The sequence below is a fragment of the Neodiprion pinetum genome, chromosome 3 (genome assembly GCF_021155775.2).
Source record: "Neodiprion pinetum isolate iyNeoPine1 chromosome 3, iyNeoPine1.2, whole genome shotgun sequence".
NCBI lineage: Eukaryota > Metazoa > Arthropoda > Insecta > Hymenoptera > Diprionidae > Neodiprion > Neodiprion pinetum.
In genome coordinates, this window is record NC_060234.1 from 27,723,832 (window position 1) to 27,741,862 (window position 18,031).

The window sequence follows — 18,031 nt, forward strand, 5'->3', positions numbered from 1 at the left end:
TTGCCAGGCAACGAACGGTGCGCAGCCAACACCCAAGGGGAGAAAAATCCCTACAGGCTTTCACCCTCGGATACAGTCCGGGGTAAAATTTCTACCCGATTTTCCTCGCCGGCATGAATTTAATCGTAAGCTGGATTCGTTGGATTGATTGCGACTCCGTCCGTAGGTTGGGTCCAACATTTGTCTCTCCTCGAAGGTTCTGAGAAATTTCTTAAAATTCGGATCCAATTTATTAAACTTCATCACCATGGAAATCGAATGAATTTCAACAAATTATAACAATGAGGTTGAAGATTCAAAATAATATACAGTATGGTTTCATTGCACAAACATCACTGACAATATTTTTACAGGATTTGCAATATACCGGAAGTATAATTTAAAGAATCAACACCATTTATTCACAACCACATAAATAAAGGTCATATGCAATGTATCCTTGTTGTGTTTAGGCCTTGTATATTTGTATATTTCTGGTTATAACCAAGTGAAAATGTCATCGATTACGACGCTTTGTGCCAAACGAGTGCGTCATATTCGACTCTCACTATCATCAATTATAATTCGGGTTATTTGACGAACGCGTGTATCACACGACTGCATCAGTATTTTTTAAACTTCAGTGATCCCGGCATACGTGTGTAAGTACGAAATGCGAATGAATACCACGCGCAATGCACTCGATAAACTCTAATTAACGTATCTTTATCTCTTTCCGATTCTTCTGGTCGTTTTTTTCATCTCGACGTCGAGACCTACAATAACCGATATATTATAATCACTCCTGTGTACGCTGAATGATTTGTTGTCTTCGATGACAGCCGTCGCGATGCTCGAATACAAACGATAGCGTAAATCATTCGTGATTCATAGGCTATACCTTTGTCAGAAGTCTCCTCCTGGACTCTGCTGCAGTCGGACAAATGATTGAATTCAGATTCCAGCCATTACCAGACAGTGATAACGCGGATTAATTATTCGCGTCTGTTTCTTCCTTGGCATGGTATACGCAGCGCAGCTGTGCTCTGAATTCATTATTTTCCGTAAAAGCACGGGGGGGGGGGGGGGGGGGGGGACAATTTACCAATGTCAATTCAGTGAATGCGGCGAAGAATTAGAGCAAGATGCAGCAAGAGCGAGAAGAAGAGAGACGGGAAAACACAGGCACACTGCTGCCTCTTTGATAATTATAGGAATTTGCACTCTTTAACGACTAGCAATGTTTATTCAAGCCAGCTACGGTGCGTGTCATACATGTCCGAATTAAAATCTGGTGTGGATCAGATAACGTGATAGGATCCTTATCAGAAGCGTTATGACGCGTATGAACAGGTCTCACTGTCAGGCTCTGAACAAGCAAGTCAATTCGGCCTTGATCGGGTGCAGACAACTTTTGTCTGAAAATTTGATCAAGTATTAGGCAATATGGTAGGCAACATAATTGGATCAATTTTTTTACTAATCTATTTTATCGTTTCTCTAGTCTTATCTTTATTTCATCAATATTCATCTATGTTTTACTCAGATTGTATCTATATTCGATCTGTTTTATTCATTTAGACTATCGCTACCTGTTTAAACCTATCGTTTCGTCTCATTTATTTATTCATCTGTCTATCCTACCTCACTGCCTATTTATTTTATTCGCTTATATTACCTTATATTATAGGCTAACATTTCATGTTTGTCATCTATTCCTTGTTACATATTTTCATCGTATTTTCAGTTGTCCTTTCTAGATTCATGCATTTCTGTCTGTCCTGTATGTAGTATATTAATTCGGACGGTACTCTTGGGGGGCATTGTCCCAAAGTACGAAATAAACATGGCTTTCTCTCTGTCTCTCTCTCAATATGTAGGCCCTATCAAACTAATACCCCGGGCCCTGAAACTGTACCAGTAACGTATCCTAAGCAAGCGTTAGTATTAGGCTCTGAAAAGGCACTTATTTCAGATGTTTACCAGTCAAGTTGAACGGACACCAGAGAAATTTGAATTCAGCCGTCATGAGATCCTAATCCAATTTACCTGACTGTCTAATCTGCACTGCTGATTAATCAATTAGAATAATAAAAAAAAAAACATTTTTATGCGGCGCTCCCGTTCATCGCAAAGAACGAAGCCACGGACAATAAGCTCATCGCATATGAAAAAGCCCCTAGGGTCACTTGGAGTAATAGCAAGCGCCGTCACGCACTGTAATCGTAAAGTTGACCGAGGGATATTTCCAAGAGAGCCTAAGAATTTTTTCCGTGAGGTTCCTTGCGATGGCCTTTTAGTCAACGCGTCGACAGCAACAAGAGGCATTCGCTCTTAACATTAAGAAAACAGTTTTTTCTTTTTAGGTTACAATATATCTGAATTGATGATCCTGGAATTAGAAACGATCAGTAAAGCGTCAGTTTACAATAACGTTTTAAGCAGAAAAATTATAGCTACAACAATTGGTGTACACAAGTAAAAGTATTCAAATGAAAAAATCATCGAATTAAAGTAACGTGAAATAATTACGTTGGCTTCTTCGCTCAGATCTGAATCGTTTAACTGACATGATTCAGGAATTACTGCGCTATCGTTGTGTTCGCGGATATAACGTTTGCACACCCGTGGCACAGAAATTATAATAAAATCCACCATCTGTGTACATAATTCGTACGTAGATAAATATGTATATTCCTGTGAAGTTGGTATGCGTGCAGACTCAATACCTTGGATTTGGTAGCTGCGACTGAGCGGAGTAGTCCTTTCAGTTTAAGGGCTTGATGTCCCGTTATGATTTGTCAAGAGGTCGGCGGGGATACCGTCGAGTTCGCCATTAAGCCGCGGTGGGTGCAAAAAATCAAGTACCAATTAATTCGCAACCGATGAATTCCGGCTCTGGAAATCGTCGCTAATTGGTTTCACCGCAAGCTTGACTTCTCCTGGTCCACGGAAGTTTGTATACACCATAGCTGAAAGTTTTTATCCCCAACACTGGGGACACACCAGCAACCACCCTCTGATTTAGAAGGCGAATTTCAATACAGGGATATTCGCGACCGCAAAACTCAGCAACTGTTGCGCTGCCTTGTCGTACGGTTAACGATAATATTGTTGACCAAGTTGAACCGCGACGTTCTCTAATTGCTCGCACTTGCGTTGGCTTCTGAAAGATTCAGAACGTCACGTCGTTACCTTGATTCCGCAAACAAATTGGGGATTAATATTGTAATAATGTGTCTGCCATTTTGAGGATCTTGTCAATTTTGAATTCGTCGATCGTTGAATATCGTCGACAGTTCAATCCGTGGATCACATATCGTTCGGGTTATTTATCATCGATATTTGCCAGTTTATATGATGCGACTTCGACAGTTTCTGCGTTACGTAAACACTATTGAAAATACATTCCGTGTGTAGAACGAAAGTTGAACATTGTTTAACGTTAATATTTCTATTGAATAGGTATATTGTCGTAAAATTTTGTGTCTTCAAGGTGTGCACACGCGACGTGTAAAAAAAACGTATATAAATATATATATATATGTATATACGTATGTATATTGAAGTACGATACCCTGGGAGATTATAATTTCGGCAGGATCGTGTATATAGGTAGATAGACATAAGGTCGTCGCTGAATGCGGATTATTAAAGATAGGTATTCTCGTGGCGTAGCACACGTGTGCTCTTCGCATTAATTATAGGCGATGCCTACTAAAAGCGTGGCAGATGCATTAGACACGAAGACGGTCCTGAATTCGAGGGGGGCAAGGAATGGGGCTCGACGTGCCAGTCGAAGGCAGAGAGGAGATCGGGGCCTCGCAGAGTGTTATTGACATGGTGGTGTCGCACGGCGGCCATCTTGGCCCGGTGGCACCCCTCGCCGTGTGACAGTCAGCCACCCTTTCAACCCTCCAACGACCCTCCCTCCCGACCGGGACAGGCTCAGAGGGTCCCGGGGCTCCTGTCGCTATGGCGACCACCGGCACACACCCCCGAATCCTGAATCCTGAGACCTGAATCCTGAATTTCAAGTTCTAACGCCAATGGAAGACGGAAAAATCGACTCCGTCACATCGCGTCGGTCGTAACAGTTTTTAATGTCGACAGATATATCACGCCTGATCATTTCATCCTCCCGATAGCTAGGTCAGGTAATGACTTCATACACGATTATATACGACCGACAATCTTGTGTCAATATAAGTTATGTCTTGAAATTATTTTTTGCAATATTTAAATATTCACGGCTTTTTGTATAGAGCAGTAAGTAGACGCGAATTTCCTGGGGCTAAAAAATGTTTATGAAAATTGAAAATTTATGCATTTCACACAGGTGAAATATTTATACGGTATGTTGCGTTGGAATTCGCTACACATGATCGTCACGCCTTCTCCTTGATTGGCCCAATGATAAATCGGACGATTCGATACCGCGGTAGAAAATAAAGATCGGCATAATTGTAGAATAGTCAACCGCGATTGCTGTGATAAAGAATTAAATATTATTATTTATCACTAATGCTCATTACAATTAAAACATTAAATTTGTCGTATCACTTGTGATTCTTTCGCATACCTGAATAATAAACTAACTTTACGATCGAATACTACAACATTCGTATACCTCATAATGGGCTGATTATCATCACATTATTATTAAGTACACTCTGCAGTTACCTAATGCAACCATGAATTAATATGATGTAGTCAGATGCAGACATGATAATTACCTTATACCGAGATCTGACACACTGACCAAGAGCATATCAGAAGATTGAAAGACTGTTACTCAGACGGAAGTAGATGCCTTAGTGCAGGAAACTGATTTATCGAGATAACAGGAATTGTTTTACACCATTCTTCGCCACACCACAAAAAAAAAGAAAAAAAAAATCGCAGTCGCGGCAAGTTCTGTACAAAGTTTAATGCAGAATATATATCAAGATTGTCGGATAGCCAAGAATTCTCAAACGCATACCCAAGAGTAGAATTGTCGGACTCGTTTGCCTGGATGATAGTTTCATCATACTTTACAAACGCCGATACAATATCATCCCAGTGACTGGCGATAGATGTACGTCCTTTGTACCTGGCGTATGCCTCAAGCAAGCAAGTGAACACCAAATAGGAAATGACATGTAATAATATAACACGGGATATAGTAAAATAGAACAAAGAAAAATCACGAAACACCAAAATCAGTGAAAGCATACAAAATACTGAGTCGCCTATTTTGTGGTTGGGTATAGATGCCTAATTAAATGTTTTACGATATAAAAATTCAATCTCGACCCAATTTCAATTGCGTTTGGGCAGCATTGTAGTAACAGAAACTGGAACAAATGCGAAACTTTAGATCCATTAGCCGATTTACTGGCATAAAACAATTCCAACTTTGATATTCATCAAAATGTACAGTTCTGGCAACTGTCATCTGCAGAAGCGTCGAACTGTGGCGACGTTCAGCAAACCCTCTTGCTTTAAAATTTTCTGTTCATAACAGAGCAGATGCCTGAAAGTTCTTTGAAGATCCATCAGACACGCTTACCTTGTGCATAAACCAATTCAAATACATTTCGTACGCGATATATTTACGATATTTCTCCGAGGCTTTGTCCAAGTTCCTCACATTGCGTATAATTTCGCGAAAATATTTCAGAATGTAATGCATATCGTGCGTCGCGTATTATACGCATGAATTTCCGTCGAAGATGAATTAATTCACGGTCCTTTATTATAATAAACAAATTTTTAAAAAAGGGTGAAAAACTGTGCAAGCTTGAAATAATAATAACAACTTAATGAAAATAAAGCGATGCGAAATGTCTCGTGATCATAAAATTTTATGAAGACGTGCGAAGCCGTGCAGATCAAAATTTCGTCGAAAGATTACCGTCGTATCCGTCCGCGCAAACCGCGAGATTAGGATTCGATTCTCGAGTTGCAAAACCATATTCACAAAAAATTTCAAAAATGGCTAATTTTTTTTCCTTCCCTCATTTTAAAGTATAGTAATTTGCCGTGATACTCACTGTCAGATTCGGATTCCGTTTCGTACAATGCTGCATTCGCATTCTCAAAAATTTCTTCAACCTGCTGTCGAAATTCCTCTGAAACAAAAATTTGAAGAAGATTTAAAATTTCTTTCGTCATATCCAATCACCGGATGCACATTCGATACCTACCGATAATATATAAGGTCGACAAATCAGATGGGAATAAATTGTAAATGGAATTGAACCAGTGATTTGGCCCGTCGTATCGCATGATGCACGCTTTAGAGCACGGACAATCAGTTATATACATGGGAGAGTAAAAGGATCACCGGGTTCCCGGAGGCTGAATACGAGCTTTCGCTAATGGGCATTATATTTCGAATTTGTATTATACGAGAGTTCGGATTATGGGCCCGGCCGTCACGGGCCTAATAACTAGTCTGAGGCTCTCCGCCCATCTGATATACGAAAAAGGGAGCTCGCGTATAATGTGCGGAATAAATAATAATCATCATAATGATGTTAGGAGAGTACGAAAGCTGCTGAACTAATGCAATGCTTATAGGTACGTATAATGGTAACCGCTAGGCGCGGTACGCGGGACATCAAACATACCGCCGAACCTCCCAGGCGTCCCTCCCCCCCCCCCCCCCCCCCCCAGCCACCCTGCGCCCTTTCCACCCTATCGTCCTCCCATACGCGATACTTCGACCAACCGAGCGACTGGCTCAGGTATATCTACGTACCTACTCATGCCTTGAACGAAAGTAACTACATAACGAGAACTAATCCTAAGGAGACTGAACAAGCGGTAAGATATGACTAACGATAAGCTGGTTGGACTTTGCAATAAAGGCCAAGTCTGACGAACGAAATGAAGCTTGACGCTTGCGCGATGCGAGTTCTAGAAGCTGTGTCCTTTTCTTGCTCACAGAAAGCGTAAGCACGGGATTTCTGGCGTCACGATGTCACGGCATAACTGAATCGGTGAGGTTAGCGTGATTTTTTTATGAAATTCGCGGGAGTGTTTCAAAAATTCACCGATCAGGAAAAAATTGAGATGGAAATTTGAGAAATCTCATCCATGCTCCTTTTGATTAGCAGAATGAAATGAAATGAAGTAAAGAATATCAGAAATTCGAATCTAAAATAATAATTATTCGATTTGAAAAATAAAGCCCTTGCACTTGGGTGATAACCGTTTAAATCTCACAGTTCGTACGTTTACCGGTTGTATAAGGATAAATAAATTATATACCACAACCTCACTGACTTACTTGCAGTTGTTACTGTTTCTGTGAGGAAGAAGATGACACGCCTAGAACGTGTGTCTACTGCACGAACGAAAAACTGTATTATTCCGTTCGGCGGACTCGGCCTTCAATGCACAGAAATCGCTTTCTACTTAGAGAGTTTCGGTAAAGTTCGGCCTATACCGACTGCGTTAAATGTTACTTATTTTCACTAATATCAAAGCCTACGCATCACTGATGTGAAAATACCACAGCCAGTGCAATTTTACATGCATTGCAGAATACAAATATCTATAAATAAGTTTTGTTTTACGCAACAATCAGGCCAAATTTTGTATCAGTATAATTGGGGTAAGGGTCAAAACTTGACTGGCCGAGATATCGAAATTTCAAACATGCGGGAATAAAATAACGACAGATGAACTGTTCGAAATCTTGATTTTTCAAAATGACACTTTGTAACAGTCAAGTCTAATCAGTTTATTTTGTATGGGCGTTTCTTAGTAATTTGAAAATAATTTCAAAAACATATATCCTAGTCGGACATTGAGAATCCTGTTAAAAATGTTTTACAATCTGCCGGAACATCATCTACTTTGTTGATAAGTTCTTAACTCTGTCATCTATTTTAGTCTCTGCCTCAGCAATATCGCAGAGCCTTTGATACTCGGCATCTTGATTATGCGGATAATCCGGAAGTCCTTTAATGGGATTGATTAAACGTCTGTCTGAGTTATTTCTTATTATACATAGCCCTAGATACTGTCCACAGTAAATTATCCGGATTGTGTTTGATGTGGTATCGTGTTGATGAAATGGTAATATTGAATATCTTTCTAAACCGAACAAATCCATGACACGTATTTCAATTTCATATACATGTACTTGAAAATATATTTTGGTGGTTATCGTAGGATTTCTAAAAGTCACTTTTAAAATCGGTAGTCTGTTGGGCGGTAGCCCTGGCCACCCTCCTGTACAAGTTAATTTTCAAATCGATTCAAGTTACAGGTTAAAAGAAATTCAATCCGCTGCGATAAACTTCATTTTGACTATATTTATGCCAAGATATATTTTGCTCTAAAGAAGCAACGTAACACATTTGTTCTATAATAAATTTCGAATTTGATATAGATACCTCCTAGGTACACGTTGGGTCAATTGTCATGGAAGGCCATTTTTAGCTAAACAAAAGGGGTGTGTACGTCTGCGTGACAGAAAACAAGTTCGCAAAGAAGTAATTGAACACGAATAAAACTCAGCGTACGTATGAATGCTCCATACACGTTGGATATTTCACAAGTTGACGCGTTGTTATGTGGTATGAAAACATATCGGCCGACCTTTTCAAAGGTGTTCTTAACATAACTAAAACTACTAGTCATTAATTTCGGAGGTCAACTGTTCCACTCATGCATTCAATGGTATTTAATTATCCGTGTCAGCGATGCATTGTAGAGAGTTGAAGTGCATAAATACTTGGATAAACACGCGTAGCACACACTAATGAACATAATAGAATTGGAAATGCTGGTATATATTAGACGGATATGTTGAAACCGCAACAGTCATTGGAATAAAAAAACTGAATTGCCCCAATGATCAACAAGAGTATTCTGTCAAAAATGACTTGAACATAAATTTGCCTGGATTATTCAAAAAGAATCTGTTCACTGGTTATATAAAGTGTCCCATGACTTGATACCCAAGCTTTGATAGTATGAGTCAATCAATAATTCTTTAAAAAGGAATTTCGAGGAAATTCAATTACTCTCGGAGCAGTTAGCATCTACCATTTGTGTGTATTTGTGTGTGGGTGCGTGTAAGATACGCCCAAATTTCGAATTTCTCAATAATTGTTTTATGTATCGCAAATTTCAGAAGAATGGCTCGGCTGATTTGGACGAAGTTTTAGTGATACATCAAGTATTCGGCAATCGGGAGAAACGAATTTGTAGAAACGATACCTTGTCACCACATTTCAGATCGGTGTCTACTTCTTCACTGCGTACAGTCACTGCGTTCGGGAATCCATCGGTGAGGAGATGTACCCCTCGCCCGTGAGTTACGACGAAATAAATCAGCTCATTAAAAATACCAAGGAAAATAATTATTCCGAAAACACACTGAAAGTGCCAGTTTTTTGTCTAACACCGTTGTTTAGAGAGAAGGCAAAAAGATATGGATCATCGACGTGGGATCCGCGAATTAGTGATGAGAACGAGTGTGAATGAAACGAAAGTGATGTTGAGATGGAGAGAGATAATGAATGCCGATAAACGAGATTTTTATTGGTTTCAATGAGGCGATACAAACCGTATCGCAAGAGAACGTTACGGAGACTGATGATTTTACAGAGCAAGAGAACACATAGATTATACACATACATGATTTCGAGACAGTAGACAATACATGAGATATAGCTGATAGGTTTTGAGTCGCGACACGGGCAAGAGGCGAGATTTGACGCAGAGACGGCAAGTAAACATTGCACGCGAGTGTGCGTACATGTGTGAGGACGATTTTGAGTGTCGCGAGACACACATTTAACTATTCGATACTTTGCCGAAACAACCGTGTAACATAATTGAATCTTGAATATACAGAATATTAAACTGTGATCGCAATATTTGCTTACAGTTTTACGGAGGAATGGCCAAACTCATATAAATTCAGTAAACCCATCGCCGAGGGCTTCGTCGCCAAGTTTGCTAAGGATCTACCGTTCGTAATTTTTTACCATCAATCGGTAATTTTTGCCATGTCAATTGTTTACATTGACTTTTGGATTTTAGTATGTGTGTGCAAAAATATTTTTTCGTCACTACGCACGTACCTGTTGCAACTGGGTATTGAAAGTTTTTATAAACCACCATTGAAATACGCCCTAAGAGTTATAAAATGTGAATCGTCATTTGCCGTGATGTAACTTGGTGACTTTATGCAAAATCATCAATTCGTACGGTGTGTAGTATTTAAATTTGAATTTTCCCTCGCCTCAAATTAAAAATTCCCTGTTTCACAGTGACGGCTGCGTATGAGAAGCCTACGCCAGGATGGGTGTCTCGTGTGATAGGATTACCAACGCTAGTATGTGCAATTACAATGGTTGATGACTGTAAAACATTTGACATTGTGCCGCTAGATTATGCGTTCAATGGTCTTACTTCTGCTGCTTTTGAAACTACAACTTCGTCGAAACGGTAGAGTGCATCAACTATGACGAGTCTTAGGTGACTACGTATTTACAAGTATATCAGTCAACCGCTGAAAAATCATCATGATTATTTGTCATTCGCCAAGTACTGATTCCAGGTAGTAACTAGAAAGCCAACCGCAGCTGCCTGCGCAGCGCTATATCGTACAGTTGGTTCATGTATTTCTTACATGACAAATTTTTATACTCCGTAAAAGTTAGTAACGAAACTAAGACTGGCGTATGGAACCTTATGTAACTCATTTCGCAGATCTGGAATTACCTATATAAATTTCCCCAGGCATGGTGGAAATGTTTCAGTGTATAATTATATTTGTGGAAATGAACAACGTTCTGCGACAAACTCTACGCGTGTGGAAGGATTTATCCATCAGAAGAGTCATCTACTTCCTGCACTGGTGGCTGATAATGTTGCGAGATAAACCGGACGAAAACCACAGTAAGTTGGAAATGAATGCAGTATTTAGATGTTGCTTTGTCGCGGTAACGCGGTGAAAACTATAAATGGCTAAGGTAGGTATGCTTGGTAACAGATACAGGTAGGCATCCTACACTGCAAATCCATTATAGTTCATTTCAGAATTTACAAAGTTGCACTTAAGCTTGGAGAGACATGGCGCGCCGCGCCGTCCAAAACGGACTAGACGACGACACTTTTGATCAGATAAATCCGTATTTCTACATTACACCTTTGAAAGTACCGAAAGGTTTATTGATTTTTCATGCTTTATATACTTTCGTATATTTCAGCCTTTACCTTATCCATGTAACTCTGGGCCTGGTATTCTCCATCTTAGTTCTTTGGGTAATATGGAAGGTATGTCATGGATTTGCAGCCCAAATACTTCCTGTTCAACAATTCTAATTGACCTCCACACCACAGCACAGACAGATCGTAGTTGACAACTGGAATTCGGTTCCATGCGATCTAAATCCATGACCTCGAAAGCATCTCAAAAGAGTTCTTCAAAATAGGTACTGTCACGAAAAGAAATGTAATTTGCTTCAATCTTCGTTTTGCAAGTTTCTGTATACCTGCACCTCGCCTCCATTCGAACTGTATATTATCACGTACTATTCCATAGTATTTCACACTTCCACTGTTGAAAAATTTATCACCTTTCATACCATTTCTTGACTTTTCGATCCACGAAATGGACACGTACAGATGAAATAACTGTAATCATGAAATTTTTTCCACCATATTTAAACAATGTGTAAAGACAAGAGCAGAGTTCACACATGCCCGATTCATCATCTCTTGTCTTTTGAGCAATGGTTTTAATCAAATATGTGCAATCGAAACGCAGATTGAGTCAACATAAGTGTAGAAGAATTTCTAGTTTTCTAGAGCTGGCCAAGCTAGAAGATCTTTTTCTAGACATTAATATGGCACAAACAACCGTATAATTGATTAATGTGGTACCTTTGGCTTTAATGAACGTATTTTACCACTGAAATTTTGAAATGACTTCGATCGGCTTATGAGCACCCGTTTGTTGAACTATAAGTATCGCACAATAAGTCACCTTTTTTCCATATTACTGACATTAGAAATAAGTTGCAGGGATGCTGCTCCGAGTTGTCTCGAATAGACCGTTGAGTATCGATTCATTGGGAGCACACGTGGTGAAAATATGTAAATTCAACTATAATTTGAACTTGCGTATTTTATTTATAAGAGGAATAAGAAAAAATCCTTGAACACAAATCACCCTCAATGTAAGTTTCAATAGCTGATGTCTTTTCATATTATATAAGAATACATCGGCCAAACGCTCGAGGAAGTTCAATGAACGTTCAGAAATGCTAATCACAATTTTCAGTGAGAAAGAAAAATGAAACCTTGAAGTGATTTCGAGTCGACTGCTTCGGATTCTTGAATCCATTCGTCAGTTTTATCGCATTCACCATGCATCATTCAGTTGTATTGAATCAGTATTTCGATACTTAGAACACAAAAGAACATCCACAAGTAAACCTGGAATCAGGGCAAGAATAAATCGTGAACAGTTCAGCTAGCATCTATAAAAATCATAGCAAAAATTCAACGATCTATTTTCTGTTTTTCTCCAAAAAAAAAAACAAAAAAAAAAAAAACCAGTCCTTCGCCTACCTTACAGTCAGATTCAATACGTCACAGCGATAATCGTACGAAGCCAAGTGACCTGGTCGCTTGGCCGAGTTACTACGCGTAGACTGAGCCGCTAACAGCGATATGTATTATGCAAATAAATGAGGGGTATGTCTCGAGTCGCGTAACACAGCCTTACAGCGTACAAGCGTCGCAATGACGAAGTAGTCACCTGGTCGTAACTTTTCATTATTCAGAGAGGAGTTCGCTGCCGCCGTAACAAACGGCGAAGGTCTTGTCCCTAGTTTGGCCAAGGCGAATGCGTGCCGCGCCTATAAGGGTGGTCGGAGTACCCCGGGTGAGTTTCGCGGGTTCAGAATTCTGTACGCCCTGCAGAATCCTCTCTGATCTCCGGCGATCTGGGGACCCAGGATACGACCCGAGGGAATCAAGAGACGGACAGAGACGACAAGCGAGAGCCAGCGAGGGAGGGAGGGCGAGAGAGATATTCGCTCATCCCTATCCCTTATCCCTTTTCGTGGCTCTCCCCCTGGCTCCGCGCGGCTCGCAAAGCCCCGTAATGAAACCGTTTTACCTTCACCCTTCGCAGTGGTCCTGCACCACAGAATGCCTCGGCGGGCTTAACTATATTATTCCACTACACGTACACGGCTACACGCACGCATGCGGCACAAATACGCGATGAACTTGTATCCGAGGTCTGTCTATACACTCCGTTGTAGGTACGAGAAACTCGGCTCGAATCCTCCAGGTCTTCTGAGAGATTACTACTTGTAATTACTTCAGCCCTGGGGATCGCTTCTCAGCCGTCAGAGGGTCTGAATTTCCTTTACAAAGTGTTTTGATCATCGTCGCGGACGAGACCCTAATTTTCAATCGACTCGTCGATGTACGAGTTCTATCCTCAATGGATGAAAATTGTCGGTTTACTGTGAAAAAAAGAATGAATCAAAAGTTCGGCTGGGTTGTAATTCACCATTGACGAATCTGCGATATAACCTATGGTAAATCATATACAATTTGAATGGTTGTTAATACCATTCCTTGGAGTAAATTATAGTGTATAAAAATGATTGTTCAACATGCTGCGTTTCAGAACTACAGCAGCTCTCCAATTTCTAAAGCTTCTAATGCACCAGAATTGTTAATATTCCTAGTTGTAATAATTAGTAACATCTTTTTTTTCGTATAAGTGTAAGAGAAGATGCTCCTTTTCATTCCAAATATAAATTTGAAACATCCTGATTATATTTTAGTACGTAGTTACATTGGGCGAGCTATTGTTTCAAATATATTAGGGCCTAATGCCAATACCAGAGCAACTAATCATTTTCCTGCCGAGAGACGAATGATGTCTGTAAAAATCGGAGGGTTAACAAACATAAGAGCCAAAACCTCGATCAAATGATGACCGCTAGCAATGGATTGGTGGATTAGAAATCGATACTCCGTTCGTGAATTCAGTTGTAATAAAAATAAAGGAGAAGAAGTGAAAGAAGGGGAGAAAATCATGCTTTTCGAAACGGTATTCATAATACACACACTTCAACTTCCACCTGCGTCACAGACGACGAGTATTATTGTTTCATATTTTTTGTTTTTTTTTTCCATTTTAATTTCCTATTTCCGATCCCGCCAATTAATGCCAACCGAATCCCGTTCGCCATCCATTTAGGCATAACCAAACTCCAAAGGGCCCCGACTGGTAGCGGTGGCACGTGTACGCGGCAAAAGGTTCCGCTCGGAACATTTTGACGGCTCCGAACTTGAAAGGCGGAACGGAACAGCTTGTCGAGATACGGATCTGACCAATCATAATACCGCATAATGGCCACTCGTCCGTCCGTCCGTCCATCATGAGCGCCAACAAAAGCGGAAATTAGTCGGCTCGGTTATGATTCTTTATTAATTGACTGACATTTCCGTCATATTATATTGTATACCGCGTACCCTTGCCAGTCCCTCAAGCCGAGCTTCGGGGCACAGATTTAGAGATTCTTTATAGTGGAAGTTAAAAGCAGAAGGGATTTTGTTAGCTGTGATCAGCTTGCTTGAGGCAATCCTTTGCTTTTTCTCCTTCGAAAAGGTACCACTGCCAGAAATTACCGGCTTATTGAGGAAGCGTACCCAATTCGAAGTAAAACTATAATAATCGATATCACGAAGTTTCGCAAAGAAATTAAACTGTCTAAAAACTATCAAACTCGAAGCAATCAGTGTGGTACATATACATGGATTTCACTGCGTAACGATTTTCACCGGAATTACACGGTTTTTGTGTGGCTTCGGGGTCGTTCAATAGCCAATAATCAGGAAATTCAGACTATTTTATCAATGATTACAACGATGCAGGTAGATATAACTGAAGAATTACTGTTTTAAACGTTACGGTATACTAGTGGGAATCTCATTGAATGCAAAAGTTATGTAATCGAGAACATACCTCGGCTATGGGAAGTGAATTGAAATTTCTCCCATACCGTCGACATCGATTTATCGAGTTTAAATATGCCTGCATACGACGGTGAGATTGAAAGTGGTAAATTAGGTATTACGAATTTTCGGCTAACATTTATCGATGGTTTTATAGATCAGAGTTCTGCGTAATGTCAGAGTGTAGAAATACCCGTGGGCAAAAAAACTCGCGTAGTCGAGTTCGGACGGCTTTTTTCATTTATAACGTTGTGACGTGCGACGAATGAAACGGCTGGCTGCTTCTCTAAAACTGCAGCATGTCTCGAGGGTCCTTTTCCGCCACCCTGTTTCCACCTTCCATCACGGCAAACCCTCTCTCGCAACCTATCCCGAGGTTTGCTCGTAATAATTACGCGAAACCACTAATTACTGCCTGGCAGTAATCTCGGCCCCTGCACATTCGCATCGCCCACGCATATAAGGGTGTAGGAAAGAATGCGGGGGGAACTGGGTATATACGTACGAAATCCGAATTGAAAGCGTGCGCGGATGTAGAAATTATACCGAGGATCCGCGGTATCGGGCTTTTATATTCCCGCGTTCTTTGCAAAATCAAGTCACGTGTACCGAACTGCGTGCTGCAAAACAAGAATCATTAAGTACCGTCCTCGAATATGAATTGAAAAGATCCTTTTCCGACCATTGTGAGAAAGTTGAAGAAGCCAATGGCGTAAAAGAGAAAAGAAAAATTCACCGAACAAGAAAGAAGAAGAAGAAGACGAAGAAAAAATCGATAGATGTCGGCAATTCTCACTTTCTGCAATCCGCCCCTATTGTGATGTACTTGAAGACCGAACTTCGCCTGAGATTACGCCAGGATCCTCCATTGTTTCTTCCACTCGATGAGTTCAAGAACCCGGACAAGGAGAAGCGGATCCTCATCTCGACAATTGTCATCGCTACATAAGCCGCGTGTATAGCTGAAGACGTGGAGAAAACTCGACTCGAATTCACCGAGTTCGCAACGCGATGAGGGAGAGCGATGTAAATACCACCGTGCAGGGCAGGTTGATTAATTTTTTAGTCACAAAGTGCACCAAGCGCCGCATGCCGTATGCTGCAGGATTCGCGCACCGGAAGCGATGGCGGCGACTCTATAAGGGCACGCCAGAGGCAGCCGGGAGAAGTTTGCGATTGGTTGCCAGCGAACGTTCGCATATTAACCCCCTTACCTCACCCGGCAGTACCTTCCTACCCTCATTGACATTCCAACTTGAACCCCAAGGGCTCGACGTGAATCGTATATTGTGCGGTAAAACCGGCGTCGCGACGCGACGCGTCCCCTCGGGCGAAACGGACATGGCGGACGTCGCGTTGCATTGCCATTTCTAAACCCGTATATATCGCACGTGTATCCAACAGGTATCGGTGCGAGTCGATATTACGCGGGCAAACTTTCGATTCCGCAAGGAAGCGGTTGACTTTCGCCCTTTGTACCTCCTCGTACCACTGCCAAGTTTTTCGACGGCGAAGCGGTCCTTGTATCTCTTCGACGTCGAGCTTCCACAGTTTTTCCTCCGAAGGCTTTAAAGTTTTGAAGTTGGGTTAGGTTAGGTTCAGTCTATCAGCCGGTGCGGCGCTGGGCAATTTATTCATCGCGGAAAGCGGCGCGCACCCCATTTGCCGCTCACGTGACAGCCATTTTAATTTTGACCCCCCGAGGGCCTTTGAGTCTCGTCCCCCGCGGTAGCGCGTCAGCCTTCAACGACCCTCTCATTCCCCGTTCCCCGTTCCCCATATCCCATTCTCCGTTCTCCGTTCTCCGTTCTCCGTTCTTCACCCTTCGCCCTCGAGGCTCGCCCTCTCTCATCATCGCTGCCCCGTCTATCTCTCAATCTCAAATCGAATGAAAGCCCGGGATAACCGCCAGCGTTTAATTTCAGGATAAGCCAGGGATAAGTTCAGGCCCCAACCCACTTCTCAGCCGGTGAACGCCGAGCGTTGCTGCACCGATGTGCACGCTGCACACACCCAGCGGGACAAGAGAAAGATCTGCATGTGCTCCAATATGCCCGGCCATACGTTTGATTGCGAGTGACGCCTCTCCACGCACGTGACGTCGACCCGCCATTGTTTACTAATATTGTTTGTTTGCAGCTTCTCTATACTATACGCTACCTCTATGGAACCGATAGAGCGTCATATCGCGATTTTGGGGGTGATTGAACAATAGTTTCGAGATATGCATATACACATATATATATATATATATATATATTTATATGCATATATACGTGTATACGTACGTAGGTTCAATATTTGCTGATTGGAACGCACACGTGTGTTCTATGGGCGAGATACGACCGCCCACGCGATCACAGTTCCTATTGTAAGGTTTTCTGGACTTCTCTTCGTCCGATCACCGATAGACAGTTTTCAAAAACAAAAACAAACACCCAAATAAAATGAATTGGTCACTCAGCTCAAAACCTCTGCCGTTTTATGTTTTGATTTTAAAAAATTTCAGCTCTGATACATCGTTGATACGAAACTTTATTATTTAGCAATTTAATATGAAATCGTAATATATCTCTCGTTCTCATTCAACTTACGTTATAAGTGTTACAACCATTTTCGTAGCTTTTTTTTTTTGTTTGTTTATTCGAAACAGTGATACACACGAATTTGTGTTTATAAGAGAAGCAAAAATCGAGCTATGAATGTTTCAATACCACTGCTTTTTCTTCGATTCGCCACTTGAATCGCAAAAATTAATACGATTACTCGACAAATTTTACAATTTTACTTATATCTGAACGGTACGTTTCGTGTACTATGCAGACTCTTATTCACACTCAACTATTTATATTTATACAACTTACTTGAAAAGCTGCTAAAATCACGCCTGTCCGTAAATCACATTACAATACCTAAGACACAAGTCTTGTAGAATGAAAATGTTTTCTCTCGTTGCACATCCCTTTGCGATAAGAATATTGAATTTGGAATATTATTTCAGTGATTAAAGGTTCAGGTAAAGGTTTAAGAATAGTTGGTAACAAAGGCAAGA

General features: G+C 41.0%; 1 protein-coding gene across 1 annotated transcript in view; it reads right to left on the minus strand.

Moving 5' to 3' along the window:
* LOC124214467 (Fanconi anemia group J protein homolog) overlaps positions 1–18,031 on the minus strand; it is a 71,289-nt gene that overhangs the window by 8,132 nt on the left and 45,126 nt on the right. The window contains exon 4 of the mRNA XM_046616743.2: positions 6,018–6,095. Within this exon, the coding sequence (XP_046472699.1) occupies positions 6,018–6,095 (78 nt within the window). The remainder of the gene's footprint in view (positions 1–6,017; positions 6,096–18,031) is intronic.